Here is a 15,966-nt window from a genome sequence, read left to right on the forward strand (position 1 = left end):
CTAATTGGCTAGGTTAACAACTGCAAGCGCATTGAGTCTATAGTAATGGTAAAAAGGCACTATATAAGTTACAATTACATCACTACGACCAATGTATGCTTCATTAGAACCTAGTAGATAAACATCTCATGTGGTACTTCCCTTAAACAATTTCCCTGAAAGGCGGTCTAATGCGCTGAAAATTGGTATAATCCGATCTGTTTTGAACACCTGTTATACTTGTGCGTTGTACTTGTGTTACAATTCTATCACACTTATCCCCTCATGTCTTTCTCCCATTCCATTCCACCCCCTTACTTGCTTGGATACGCCCTGAAGCTAATGGCATTCTGCATGTGGCGCATGCACACATAAAATGTAAATGGGTGAGATTGAAGCTTCTGAAGAGACCTGCAAGAAATGAAAAGACATTTCCATTGCACTTTTGGTGCATGCAGTCCAATGGTTTGACCATGCATCCAGTGTTCCTGAAGGACTTAGCTGCCATGCTCTTCGGATAGTTGCAATGTGAATTGGTGAAGTGTGAACGCTTCAGCCGGCTGCCATGGAGGAGCCGTCCTCTAGGAACATATTGGTGTTTGAGTCGCTGTCCACATGGCGACAAATGGTCCTGTCCTGCATTCTGCAGTGCACATATGCTGTGGGGGAAATAGGGAGCCGTGTATTGTAATTAAAAAGGAGACTTTGTTGTTTTAGTGGCAACAAGGCTTCCTGGTCCTGTCTTCAAAGGCAAAGAATGATCCTTTTTAACGAGTGTTAACTTTAAATACAAAAAAAATGGATGAAACAAGATTTAGAGTTTCAGACACATTCATACAGATTCTTAACATTAATTTATGGATGTTAATGTTGCTTAGGGAAGTTATAAGACAGCTTTTTAGTATTGTTTGGCCTGACAGACTTCCAAGCCCTCAAGAAAAGGCAGAACGGTTTCTGTTCCATCCAGACTTTTTAGGACTGTTTTTTTACAAATTGCATTAAGATCTGTCCTAGATGGATGGAACTACAGAAGACCTAAGGCTTGTTCAAGGATTCGACAAAATACTTTTATCTTGACCAAAGCGCAGAAGGGTATAGCATAAATCTACCCAAATAAGAATGCTTTCTTGAAAGGGCTTGCATGCTCCACACCAACCAAGCTAGTTCAAACCCCCTGAAAGGACCGTGATCATAAATCTCAGTGTATTATGCAACAGTTTGTGGTCAAGTTGCACTGTAAATTGTAAACATCCCTCGCCGGAACTATGGGCTAACATTTGGAAACATTTCACAACTTCAATAGCTGCTAATTTGACACAATCACATTTTTTTTATTTTGCACAGAGCATATTTAACTCCTGTGAGGATTTCTATAATCTCAAATACTGCCTCTAATACTTGATGGCCATGTGAATACCCATTCGCTGACTTTGTGCACTCTATAGTTAAATGTAAATATGTTCTTTCCTTTTTGGAGAAAATATGGAAATGTTTTCATAGAATAATTCTAAACTGTCCATGCCTCTCCCCCTCCCCAAACTTTCAGCCTTGGAAGTCCTCTCCTACCTCTCACCACTAGGTCCTTTTTTGCTAATATCAAACCTTAATTTAAAAATGCTTTAATATACAAGGTGGCATTGCTTTGTGCTCGACCCCCAGAGTATCAACATTGTTTTGCTGTCAAAAATCCAAACAGCCGCGATTTCACGCGCCCTTCATTGGAACCCCTGTATCCATGAGCAAGACCACACCATGTGGCAGAAGTATCCCCTTCATGTTCTGAGGCATCAATCACCTCTACCATGACCCATCCTAAATGGCCTCTTCTACAGTAGTAGGTCTTGTGTAGGGTACCTATTTTATACCTATCAAAGCTCAGAGTTGAAAGGACTTTGACAGTCGTAAGCTTCCCGGTGTCTCTATCCCGCTTCTCTTTCAGGTCATCAAATGTGTTTGACATTAAAGCTTTATTGGGCCTAAAGATTGGGGAGATGGGCATGATTTGTATTTTCAGTGGTAACTATTTGGCAGAGTTTTGAGAAGTTTCTGGCAAATTTAAACTTGGCTGCCAGGACATGCCATACTTGAGATGATGTGTAGAAGGCGGTTAATGATAGTCTAAATTCTTCTCTCAGGCTCTCAAAATTCTTCTGGGCCCCCATCTCTAGGTACATTCCCCAATCTATGCATCCGTCTCTCCTCCCAACTACGCAAACTCTGCAGTTTTCCTACTTCCTTTGGGAACCCACCACTTCCGCGGAAGGTAATCTTCTTTTGGCCACCCCCTACCTCAAGTTGCTTCTTTTCAATCCAGTGCCACTTCCTGACTAGCTGCCAGTCAAGCACCCCCGCTTGCCACCTCTGCAGCATTTTCTACAATTGTATTTCCCAGTTTCATTCATTTGGCAGGGTTTGACCTATCGAGTCATTACCCACCACTTTGAGAGCTGCCTGGCAGTAACCCCTAATCCTCCTTCCCGATCAACTTGTAGTATGTGGACAGAGCCAGATCACGTTCTGGGGAGAGGAAGAGAGCTCACCCCTGTAGGCCCACCTGGAAAGCGGCCCCCCTCACCCTTTAAATTGGGGGTTCCACAGTTGAACCCCCCCCCCCTATGCTCCCTCAAAGTCCACTCTGAGCAGACTAAGTGGTCTTTCTAAATCGTTCTTTCTGTTTTGTGAGCAAAAAAGAAAAAAATATATTGTCACTTAGGACCCTAACCTCCACCTAAGCAACCTGTAGCATCGAATTGTGATCTTCTGTGCCATGTTATACTCTTTAAAGGTGTTGCCTGATTTGTTGGTAGGTGTACACAGCCTTGGATTCTTAGGTTTTCTACCTTACCAGACACCAGTTATTCAAACGCATGACCTTAGAATCCAACTGGATTCCTTCAGCGATGAGGGCAAACCAGCCATACTTCTCCTCCTAGACCTATCGGCTGCGTTTGACCTTGTAGACCACCCCACTCTGTCAGCACCTCAGCCTTTTTCTCCCCTGATGCCACATCTTGAATAGCTTCTTTCTTGGAAGACAGAACCATGAGTCTTCTCAGACACTGCCAGTGCCCCCCATCCCCATCCCTATCCCCTGTGGCGTCCCCCAAGGTTCCTGCGTTTCCCCTTCTCTCTACAACATATTCACAAAACCTCTTTTTGAAATCCTCGATGAAATCGACATATCCTGCACCAACTATGCCGATGACACCCAAATCCTCCTCCTCTTGTCATGTTGCTACGAAGAAGACACATGCTTGCTTAACAATCTATTCCATGATACATTCATGGATGGCAACTAACTACCTATGTCTAAATGATGACAAGACCGAAATCCTACTTGCAGACCCACCTTTAATTCTGCACAACTATGTCCCCAATACACCGCCTTCACCATAGACGGACACCAGATCCCAGTATCAGCCACAGTAAAAACACTGGGGGTCTACATAGAGACTGCGCTCTCCCCCACCAAACAAGTTAATGTGATCGCCTCCTCAGCAGCTTATACAGCCAAACCTGTCATTACTGCAAGATAATTCTTAACTCCACAGAGCAACTTAACCACAGCTAGAGCAACGACAGGAGCAAAACTGGACTACTGTCATGCTCTCTTTGCAGGAGCTCCAAAAAAGAACATTAATAAACTCCAAATAATCCAAAACCATGCCCTTCAAGCAACCCTAAACATCCCAAGGAGAGACCACATATCAGTCGCCAGAAGAAAAGTGCATTGGCTCCCCATTAAAGAAATGATCATGTTCAAAACGCTATTGATGGCTCAAAAATGTTTGAGCAACTCTGCACTGCAATACCTAGCCCTGAAAATTGAGAGATCCAAATCCAATAGACCGGTAAGGTCCACCTAGGCCCACCGCCTCCCCCCACCTAAAACCAAAAGAGCGAAAGGAGGGGTGCTGAGCTTCCCTACGATAGCAGTCAACCACTGGAACTCTCTCCTCACTGAACTAAGAGCTGAGAGCTCCTACTGGACATTCTGCAAAGCTCTAAAAACATGGCTTTTCACCTAACTGATGAGCACCCTCTCTGGCCTTCTGGCCTCTGAACACTGTTTGCTGTCCCTAATCTGCTATTCATCCTTTTCTATCCTTTAATGTCAAATGTACTGTTAGGTTTGCTAAGATTGTATCATGTAACTGGTCTCGCAACAGCACCCTGCTGCCTCAGGCTCTGGGCGCTTTAGAAATGTAAAACAAATAAAATAAAAATAAATGTGTGTGCTGCATGCTTGCTGTTTCATAGTTATGGAAACTGCTCTCATCTATCCAGAAATGCACACACTCTAGTAATGCATATGTTGCGGCTGCAGTAAATCTCCTGCCCTAGAAAATTCACGCTAAGGTTTCAGTCTGATTTCTCCTGTTTCTGTGTGCAAAGCCAGAGTTCTGAACTCACTCCCAACCATCCTGCAATGCACCTAGACTCTACCGTCCTTTGATCCCCGGAACTCCTACTATTTTTAGTTTTGGCTATAAAGTGGCACTTTACCACCACCTATAAGTCGAAGCTAATACAGCAAGGAAGAGATGGTATATGAGGAGGACAATGCGTGTAGGTGGTGTTTGGTTATTTACCCACCTTTTGACTGCCCCTTGCTTTGCTAATCCCTATGGCCATTCCCACCTGCTTCCTTCCACTCCTCGCCCAAAACAGACCGTCCTGAGATCTTTGAGCTAACTTTCTCAAGCCTTAAAATCAAACTTTGCACGCCATATCATATCAAAGGGCCTGCCACTGTTTCTTCAAAGTGGTAATTGGTGCTGTAAACACGTTAATGCTGTAATCACATTTTTAACCAGGTCTGCCTTCAGCCACTTGATTTATAAGCAGTATGCGTGTCCTTCACTGAAGTCCTGTTAAAAACGAGCATTAGCAAAGCCAGCAGGTTCGGCTTGCATATCAGTATTAGATCGGCATTTGCCAGGCACTCCTATAACATGCCCAGGTATGTGCACCTTTTTCAAACTCCTGCATTAATGGCTATTTAGCGGCATTACGGCAATGCCTGACAAACACCTTTCCCATACCTAAACAAAAGCCAAAACTAGTGGCATTGCCAATGCTTGTTCTTTGGTATTTTCTTCTGAGATGCTCTTACCTCATTTCAATCTTTAAAATATATAAATACATATATATGTGTATGTGTATATATATATATATATATATATATATATATATATATATATATATATTGCATTAAGTGGCCTTGTTTGTACTTGAACACGTACGATGAGGGATATTGCTACTGTTAAGTGGAACACAGGAATGATTGTGTGGTCCCATGTCTGGTGTAAGAAGCTCTCCTCTCTGCTTAGAGCACTACACACAACGCTCCATGTCCTTGTTGTCTTAATGCCACGGGGGGCTCCGAGCAACCTAACTAGAGATGTCTTCTGACTTTTCGTGCGTTTCCAGGGCCGTATGGATATGGAAAGGGCAAAGATGTGGTTTGTTGGGGAGCAGGAGGGGGTTCATCTGCCACACGGGTGACACATGCCTTAAACTGAACTGATGTGAGAAGCTTGTCAGCATTCTGGTCCCTGTCTGTCCTTCTGCTGCGCTGATGGCAGCCTCGGAGGGCCATCTGCTACTGTCGGCTCACATACGGAGACTGTATGACCATCTCCCCTTCTCTTTACAGGCCATGCGATATTTAAACTTACATACCTAAGCAATCACGACTACAAGCATCAATACTTTGAATCCGATTCTGCTACGGTGAATGAAATCGTGTTAAAGGTGAGTGTTCGTGTTGCATTCTCTGCAGTTACATTTACACTCCACGCTGGTGTTTGCACTTGTATGAATCTATTCAGAAATGTTGGCCAATCATGCGTAGCTTGAGTCATCTCGGAACCAAGTGGCTGGCCATAGGGGTTTCATTGTCTTCGACCTTTGCTTTGTCTTCACATTGTGCAGAACAACAAACTGCGTGCCCTGTGTCAAATGATGGCCGCATGCCCGGTGTCAAATGATGGCCACATGCATGCATGCACGCATGCCCGGTGTCAAATGATGGCCACATGCATGCATGCATGCACGCATGCCCTGTGTCAAATGATGGCCACATGCATGCATGCACGCATGCCCGGTGTCAAATGATGGCCACATGCATGCATGCACGCATGCCCGGTGTCAAATGATGGCTGCATGCATGCACGCATGCCCGGTGTCAAATGATGGCCACATGCACGCATGCCCTGTGTCAAATGATGGCCACATGCATGCATGCACTCATGACCTTTGTCAAATGATGGCCACGTGCATGCCCTGTGTCAAATGCTGGCTACATGCATGTAACCATGTCATAACGGTTTGACTTTGGTTATGTGCCTTTAACTAATGTGAAGTTGTCTTACTGATCGCAATTTTTGCCATTTCTGCAACCTCATGGTTCTGGGAGAGACGGGGGAGGGCAGCTAGGATTAGTGGGAACAGGAGAAGCCAGTGATAACATTGCTGTTGCTGGGTGTTGGCCAGTATATTTCTAGTTGGTTTATAGTAGTGACACACTGCTGTTGGTCTGTCCGGATGTGGTACCCTAAGATCAATTGCTGCCAGCGCTGGAATTCCGGGAGGGCCGCTGGTCTGGAACGAGGGGTGGATTTATGATAATGGTGTAGGTGGGTTAGGGGGCCATGCAGAGAGTGGAAGTGCTGTTAGGTTGCCATGCAGAGAGTGGAAGTGCTGTTAGGTTGCCTTGTGCGTGTGTATGTGATGTAACAGGGTGGTAACCGATTGAAAAGGGAAGGTCGATAGTTGAGTGGTTTGGAGGGCCTGGACTCTCACTAGTGATCTGGATGGCAAAGCTGTTCCTGTGCTTGGTTTAATTTTGTTGGATATAACTCAGGAGTTTGTGTCTCGGGAGTCCTGGTTCTGCGGTTGGTTTGGCAGATGTTTGCAAGCAAGCCAGGGCTTGGGGGTTTCGTGCAGCGTTCCTGAGCACCTCCTGCCACCAGTAGCCAAAGTTCTGGTTGCTTTTTTAATGATTTTCACATTAAAGCTTTCAATGATATGATCTGGCATTTATAACGTGCCTATACGCAAGTGTTTCTAGGCGCAACAAGACAAGGATGGGGGAAACAAGGGAGGATAAAATAACGATCTTACTAGCCCTTGTGTCATTCAGATCGCGCACATGGGGGGAAGAGGGAAGGGCAGACGTGCCAGGGAGGATTTGAATGGGGGAGGGTGCAGTTAACTCACCGGCACAGCCAGTGTGTGGCTCATAAGTGCAGATAGAAGGGACTGTAGGGTTGCAGATACAGACCCTTAAGTGCTTGGGAGCCTGCAGCTAGTGCAAGGGCAACTGGACATGCAGGAGCCTGGTCCCGAGTTCAAAGGGTGACCAGTGCACGGAGCAGCTCAGTGCATCAGCAGAGGAGAGTAAGAGAGAAAGCGGAAGTGAAAAGGAAGATCTGGAGTGGAATCGGAGGTGGTTCTGTTCAAGTTTGAGAGAGGCATGGATGCTGTTCCAGAGGGAGGCCCCAGCCGAGGTGATAGATCTGCACCCAACTCTCTGCTTGGAGATGCATCTGGCCCTCAGAGAGTTGGAGGTGGATGAGCGGAGAGCTTGAGAAGAAAGATGTTTTGGAACGGAAAGTTTGAGGCAGAGCCATCCCAAGCCCCAGAAAGCCTTGTGGGGCAATGCAGAGGGTCTTGCACTTGATCCTTGCAGCCACAGGGAGCCAGTGAAGAGATTTCAGAGCTGGAGAGATGGGATCCCTGGGCTTGAGGCCAAGGACAAGTCTTGCAGTCCTGTTCTGGATAAGTTGTAAAGGTCGAAGAGCAGAGGCAGGACGATTTAGAAAGAGGCTGTTGCAATAGCCCAGCCTAGAGAGGACCAGAGCTCTGGAGACAGTGAGCTTCTGGGGTAAAGTGAGAAAAGGAAGAATACCTCTAAGGAGGTGGAGTGATAGTTTGACTTCTTTGAGATGTCAGAGATGAGAGGAGATATTTTTATCTGATATGCCCCGGAGTGCCGCCTGTCTTTTCTTTAAGAAGAGATGTTGTGATGGAATACAGGACTTCAATTCTTGTGTCCATTGTAGCGTGCACATGGCTGTGACTGTAAACAGGTAATTTTAAGCGCAATCTTTCATACAGGGAATAGCTGGTAGTAATTTAGGACATTTTGGCAACATTGACCTAATTAGGTCTTTCCTTGAAAGCACTTTTGTTAGCAACAGTATGCTCAGGTTGGTTTTCAAATCCTGCGTTTATAATAGTTAGTGTGCTTTGTACAGACCTCGTTGTGCATGGTCCTTGCTAGTTTGTTATGGTTCAGAAAATAGGCAGGTTTCAGTGACTATATTAAGGTCAGGTAGCCTTTTGGCATGCAGAGCTATTTGTCGTGGTGGTCCATGCGTTGGTTGCCAGGAACTAAAAAAGAGGATCCTTCCTGACCTTTACATTTGAAGCATAGTATTATTAGAATGATATATGATATGGCATTTATACTGCACCTATGCACAAGTGTTTCAAGGCGCAACAGGGCAAGGGAGGGGAAACAGAGGGAAGACAGAAAGCGATCCTACTAGGCCAGGTGACATTTAGATTGTGCAAGTGTTGCAGGATCACATTATTCTGACTGCTGTTTAGTGCATGTAAATCTTGAAAGTCCAGTTGCATAACCCAGAGCAGTCTTTTTAGACTGATTTATATATATATATATATATATATATACAATTTATTTTTATTTTTTTATTTGTGGTTAGTTTGTTACAAACTTTTCACATTTTGTTTCCACACTCAAACTTAAAAACATTTTCAATTTCTCCATAACCGCCTCTAATTACATGATATTTGAAAGTCCTTAAGAATATGCTTTAGTTCATTTTCACGTTTTCTTTTAGTCTTCTTAGCGTAATCTCCATACATTTTGTAGTCACGAAATTGATTGTTTTGTTTTGGCACCCATATATAAGTTCCCTCCATTTGTCTGCATTGAGCCTTCCCAGCACCATTAATCGATCCCTTAAGTGGATAGACCCCATGTCCTTCAATTTTGGACAAAATATAATCAGATGGCTCAGTGTCTGTCTCCATTCTACATAATCGGCATTTGACGCGTCCTTGGTGTTTTCCGTATCTTCTGGGGTGGTTTTATTATGGAGTATGTGAACTTGTTAGTCCAGCCCCTTTGATGAGTAGCAATTATCCTTGAGATGGATGGGGATGCAGACCTTACTCATACATCAAATAATGGAGCCGACTCAGGAAGTTGACAAAAAAGGAAGACTGTTTTAATATCAGCTTTCTAAAACAGGGAGCATAACAAACATCAACGCAATAGCTCGATCTTCAACTCAATGAATTTAATAAAAAACTGAGATTTTATAATTTTCTTCATCAATTACTTCTAAACCATGTGTGTACTAACGTCATCCTACGTGGCAAATTACAAAAACCTAAGAGTAACGGGGATAGGGTGTTCATGGACATCCAAGTATATGATCCATACTAGTCTAAAAAAGTGTAACTATGTGATTAGTTACTTAACATCAGGTGGGGCAACTAAGCACTCCCCTTAAAATGACCACTATGAACATCACTAAATACACAACGTCCCATTGGTTTACACAACTATAGGACCCCTGAATATGCATACTACAATTGGTTGGCACTCTACCCTCTTCAGTGTTTTTCCATCTACGTTGGCAGCAAACAGACTGGTCACGCACCTGCTGTAGAGGTCGTCTTAACTTCAGCTTCCCACCAATTAACATATTCATCATCACCTCAGTGGTCTGCTGTCAATTAGTGTCAGGAATTTTGGGTGGTGAAGGCGGAAGAGGTGTCAGAATCTGAAAAGAGCTTAAGAATGGTACATGAGCTAGGAAAAACTACATTTCCCAGCAGCCCCTTTGGTATTTCGTAGTCCTTGCCGTGCACGCGTTTGGCAAGCTGTCTATAATTAGTAACAGCCTATCAAGGGCCAATGGCGCACAGCAGGTGTGGCTTATTCTTTTCCTGGGCGAAGCCATGCGGAGGTTCGTGCGGAATCGAGCACGCCAGGGTTTTCCTAAGAGGACACTTGGTATGCGGAAGCAGCATTGCACCGAGAACTCACGCGGTCCATTTTTGAACCAACACAGGGAACGAGCGGCAGCGCACTAAAAGTGCAGGGAGGGCTCGCACCGCCGCCATACAGCTCCGCTTCCAGTCCGGCGCTGATACGGGGAACGTGTGGTGGCTGAGTCTTCATCCCCGCTTCCATCACGGCTTCATCATCCTCCGTCTGGGAAGGCTTGCGAGTCTCCCGGATGCTCAGATAAGTGCTTGCTGAGTTTGTTTTCTTGTGTTAATGTAGGGGCAATGTTTGCAACGTTATCTCTTGGAAGATAGAGAAAGACTTTAGTAGCATGGCATTAGGCCAGAACTCTGTGATTAGTCTGATTAGTGCCTAAGTGATCACTGGATGCTTCTACTATGGAGTGGCACGAAAGCGGGCATGAAGTACAGCCTGCATCTGAGTATTAGGGCTGTTCACTAAATTACTCAGTGTATATGTTTGTTGGAACCCATTCTATATTGGTGTTGAACTCAGACCCTTGGTCCTACATGTTCTATGTGTGTTAATGTTGCTTATGCTTGCCCAATGGGCCATGTGTTATGTTCTTCATATTGGGAATAACCTCCCATGAGTTTGTTTCATTTTGTGCTTGCATATATGTAGTCTATGTCATGGTATTACTACATGTGCCTGTATCAAGGGGCTACTAGGGAGTGCAAATACGCTAGCAAAGGTACTTTAGTGGCCTGTATTAAGGGGGCATTATTTGTGACCTATGTGTGTTATGTTTCATGGTATACTATCTAAATATTACAGTGTAGGGTCTTTTCCTGTTACTTCCCCTGTCCTATCCACCTTTGGTGTTTCCTAGCCCTCTATCCGGTTTCCCTAACATTCCCTTCCCCGTCCACCTCCTCTCCCTAACCCTCTTCCCCCCCCATTGGCTGCCACGTGGTATCCTGTGTTTTGTATTTCAGGTATCTGTGCCAACCACGGGTGCAGGATCGACTTCATTCGGCTTCTGTGTTTCGGGGGATAGTGTCGACACACATTCCTCCAATATTGTGTTTGTGACAACTAGGCCTTTGAAATCCGTCCTTGAGAGTGTTCTTAGCTCTGAGAAAATTAGGGAGTGAGGAGCAGTCTGCCTCCATGCGTAGGTGTGACCGTGACCGGTGTCCAGTCAACTGGTCGACAACAAACTGGTCGACTGCAATTTGGTCGACACCATTTGGTCGAATGCCAAATGGTCGAATTTTTTTTTTATATATATATATATATATATGTGTGTTTTGTGGGTTTTCGTGTGGGGAAAAAAAATAAAAAAGAAAAAAGGGGGTTGGGGGGGGGGCCCCCCCAAAAAAACCAAAACATGGGTAAAAAAAAAAATTCGACCATTTGGCATTCGACCAAATGGTGTCGACCAAATTGTCTGTCGACCAAATGTTTTCCACCATTTGACTGGTAACCGGTGTGACCATGTCGTTCATCCAACTTCATGCTCCCATGTGACTAGAGTCTATAAAATCAAGTCTTATTTGTGTATTTAATATTATTTTCCACTAGACCTCTGACTTCTTCCTTGTTATGTTCATGCCTTTTGAACAGGAGGTTTGTTCTTTCACACGATTTGTATCCAAAGTCAGTTTGCTTGAGTTTGATGAGACCTTGGCTTCTTGGCTCGCTCAACCTCGCACTTTCTGAAACTCACTTGTAATTCAAGTTCTCTATTTTAACTGCGACACACTAAAATGAGGCCTTTTGCTACTGTGCATCCTGTTATAACACGTCAATGGAAAACATCCATAGTTCATTCGTTCCTATATGTATACGTTGGCGCCTGACGCAAGTCTATTTAACTACAAGCTCAGAGCTAGCTCCGCGATTATTTTGCTGCTTGCGTTTCTTCTGCATCTGTACACATGTAAAACAACTTAATATCTTCAACTGTTCTATGGCATAAGCTTTTTCACCTTGATCCCAAGATGCCACTTATCCTTGATACTTTCTTGATGCCTTATAGAATATCTGTATTCTCTTATCACTGCATCTCTTATCTATGTCAACTCAGCTTCATGTAACATATACTGATGATGATAAATAGCATTACCATTCATTCTTGCCACTTATTGGCTCTGCTTCTTCAGGATTTTCATTCAAATGACCATCATATTTTCTTGTATGTAGATACGGTTTTCTCAATGGGTACCTTGGCTCCCAGATTCTCTTAGGTACTGGACCTTTAACTGGTACTGGACTGAATCCATACTCTATGCTTTGTTGATTCAGGTGTTCCGTGTACGTCTCATACTTTGGCTTCCAATCTATAGATAAAATAGGGGGGGACGGTGGAGGTGGGGGTACTTGGCTCTTCCTCTACATATGTTTAATCTGAGTCCCAACAGTACGTCACGTTGTTTAGAGTGAGGGCATTTTTGGAAGTATGATGATATTTTATTCATCACTCCGTAGTTATTTTTAGATAGAGTATGCGTTGAAGATTTTGAAGATCGAATTTCTTCCGTTTTACGCCAATCGTCGGCCCAGAGAATCTTTTTGACGACTGATAGGTTGTTCATCAAGGTGTCTGCTGAAGTTCCGATGTTGTCCATAATTGTATCACATTCGGTTTTCCAATCTTCAAGTACCTGTTATTTGTTCTCAGGTTTTTGCATTCCCAATACATCAAATTGTGGGCTGCAATCACCGATAATTGACTTCCTATATAGGCTTAGCTTGTTCACAGGACTTTTACACTCAAGGGTATTAAACCCATTTTTTGTCGAATTACAGCCATTGGGGTTGCCTTTGATAGTTTTAAGATCTGTTTCCAGAAAGAATCTTCTAATGAATTTCAGATCTCTTCTCGCAGTCCTAGGCATGTCTCTCCTCCAAATATGAGTGTTGGTGGCACTCTTTGTATATAGAAGATTATGACTGGCCGTAATGAACATTTTCCATATCTTCTGTCGATAGCATTTCCTTGCGCAATTAATCTTTTTGTTTAAGAGCTTCTATCTATGCCTTTTCTGTTTTCGACGTACTGAGCTGGACTGCCAAATATTTCATTTCATTTACTGGTAGCAGACATTTCCCATCTAGTGTCCACTTTTCTTTTAGTCTCTTTGATCTTCTTGTGTCTCCTAGGATCATTATTTCTGATTTACTGGCATTTATTTTCAGGTCCTTCCTGGTCACATAGGTCGATAACTTGGTCAGCGACCTTTGTACACCGATCATTTTAGATAAAACCAAGATCAAATTGTCTGCATATAGCAGCCTACCTACTTCGATACCATTTATATTTGGTGGAAATTAACTTTTGTTATCTGGTATTTCCTTTAGATCTTCTATATAAAAGCTAAATAAGGTAGCTGCTAGCAGGCATCCCTGTTTTAGCCGTTTACTGGTTTAATTTTTTTGGTAAGAGTCCCTTTTTGGTCCAACTTTACTTGCATGAATGTCTCAGAGTAAAGTTCTTATATGGCCAGTAGTAAATCGCTTAGGCAATTCTTGGCTTCTAATTTATCCCATAGCTTTCCTCTGTCAATACTTTCGAAGGCTTGTTGTAAATCTATATTCGCCATATAGATTTTCTGTTTGGTGTGGAGAGCCCTTTTCTTTAGCAGGCTAATCAGGAAGAGGTTAGGTCTGCAGCCTACTTTTACAAATCCTGATTGGCGAGGACTTGGTTTCTTTGATCCATTTTTTTCAAATGTTCAAGGAGTAGTGTGGCAAAGATTTTTCCCACGCAGTCTAGCAACGTGATTGGTCGATAGTTAGTCGGTAGCATCCAAACCCCTTTTATGAAGATCGGTACTACAATCGCAGCTTTCCAACTTTCTGGAACTGCCTTTGTTCATTATGGAGTAGAACCTTGCAGAATTCTGCCCATAGTTCCGGATTTTCCTTTAGAACTGCATTCGAAATCCCGTCGGGCCCAGGTGCTCGGGATGCCCGAAATTCTTTAATTAGGACCTCAATTTCTTCTCTGCAGATTGGAAAATTCCATGATTGATGCATTTTTACGTGTTCACCTTGATTCATTGCATTGTTTTTCTCTTCCTCAAATAGCATTTTAAAATGTTTCACCTATATATCTTCGTCAATTGGATTTTGTAGGCAAGGATCTTTAAGTCCTTTCTTTTCATTCAATAGCTTCCACAGATTCCTGCTGTTTGTTTTATCTAAGGCTTTCAGCGTGTGTTCTGCATCTCTCTGGAGGAGTGTTGCCTTGCGGGACTTAAGCCAGTTCTTATAACGCTGTCATCTCCTTCTTTCTAGATCTTTTATGTCCTGCTGATTAGATTTGTTTAGAGACCAAAGATCTTTCCTCTGATTAGACACCTCACGGTCATATATGTGCCTAGCCTTGAAGCTAGGTTTTACAAATCTCTTGTTGCTTTCCTTTTATGCAGTCAAGGTCTGATCATATTCGACCGAGAGAGGCTATTTATTTGTGCCATTCTTTCAAATTTCTGGTTATTTTCAGGGTGCCTCTAAGTTGGATCCTTAAACAATTTTGTCCTCCTTCGAGTTCCAGTTTACCCACTGAACATTTATTTTGCTCATTATTCCCTCCTGATATTGTGGCATCTACTGGATCATGGTCACTTTGGGGTACAGTTTGTACGTTTAACGATAGAATGTTTGGTAACAGGTTTTCTGATACAAAGATGTAATCTAAAGTTGCCCTTTGAAGACCATTTGTCCATGTTGGTGCTGCTGGTGTATCTCCTTTGCTGTTTCCATTAAGGCAATATAAACATCTTTGCATCATTTCGTCCAGCCATTCTTGACCTTGTTTTCTTTTATTGTCACCATGGAGAGTCTTGTGTTCAGGTTTTCAATCTTCTTTTTCCAAACAATCTGCGTTCATGTTTCCGCATATCGCGATCTGTGTGTCTCGATATTTTTCACATAACTGGTCGATAGTCAGTTACCAAATATACTACTGTAGCTCCATCTGTTTTCGTATGGTTCCAATAAACATTTATTAATAGAAGGGAATCATTGAGTTTTATTACGGTAATCTGTATATAAGGGTTCGGATTTATGGCCTCAATTACGGACATCCCCATCCCATATTTGAATCGTGGTCAAGAGGCCGGACAATGGTCTTCCGCGAAGTCCCCTTTTGCTGGGTTCAGTAAAACGGTGTAGCCATTAAGTAACGGATCCTCCTTAAGACACGACTCTTGTAAACATATAATTTCGAATGGAATTTGTTCTCCAACATATTCCACATCTTTGACATGTAAGGACCATAGCTGTGTACTTCGGAAACATTTCAGCAGAGGGAGTCCTACGTCGATGGCGTTGGATCGATGTCCCTCGAAGGCCTCTGTCGAACACAACATCACCTGATGTTATAAATAGGACGCACAGCGCCCTTAGCCTCAGTTCCGTTTTATCTGCAAACGTGTTTGCTTCGGAGACTCAGAGCTCCTTGTGTATTCCTGGTGAATATGTCTTCTTTTACCCCTCTGTCTCTGCGGTCTGGCTTTAAGACTGTCGCAATCCATTCCCCTGACCCCCTCAGGTATAACAGCCCCCTGGCAGCAGTGGGGCTATAGCCCTTCACACTGGCCCCAAGGGCCTTAAAACTCCATCAGAAATATACATGGAGTCAGTCCTGGCGCCTTTGGTGCCAGGCTCATTATCAGGAATAAAGCAATACCAGTTTTGTACCTTAATCCAACATGAGGGCCTATTACAGAGCTCAGTTCTTTAGAACCAAGCCATGCGGTCTAGTGTTTTGGGTATGGCTGGGCCTGGAACTACTTTACCTAGGCTATTTAAACCACACCCAAACAGCAGAACACGCTTCGCGTTATTCTGCACTCCTGCAGCGTAAAGCTCACCGTGTCCAGCTCCTGCTCATCTGCTTCTCAGGTGGCCCGATCCTGAAGCCCTAGATCCGGATTCCATTAATAACCTGGAACAACAAGAAT

The 15,966-nt window shown here is 43.6% G+C and overlaps 1 protein-coding gene across 9 annotated transcripts in view; it reads left to right on the top strand.

Annotated features, from left to right (window-relative positions):
- Positions 1-15,966, top strand: part of MAPKAP1 (MAPK associated protein 1) — a 1,504,770-nt gene that overhangs the window by 1,465,155 nt on the left and 23,649 nt on the right. For all 9 annotated transcript variants that reach the window (XM_069609401.1, XM_069609405.1, XM_069609406.1 and 6 more), the window contains exon 13: positions 5,639-5,736. In XM_069609401.1, coding sequence (XP_069465502.1) covers positions 5,639-5,736 — 98 coding nt within the window. The remainder of the gene's footprint in view (positions 1-5,638; positions 5,737-15,966) is intronic.

Source organism: Ambystoma mexicanum, chromosome 8, assembly GCF_040938575.1.
Source record: "Ambystoma mexicanum isolate Mex_15411 chromosome 8, UKY_AmexF1_1, whole genome shotgun sequence".
Taxonomy (NCBI): Eukaryota; Metazoa; Chordata; class Amphibia; order Caudata; family Ambystomatidae; genus Ambystoma; species Ambystoma mexicanum.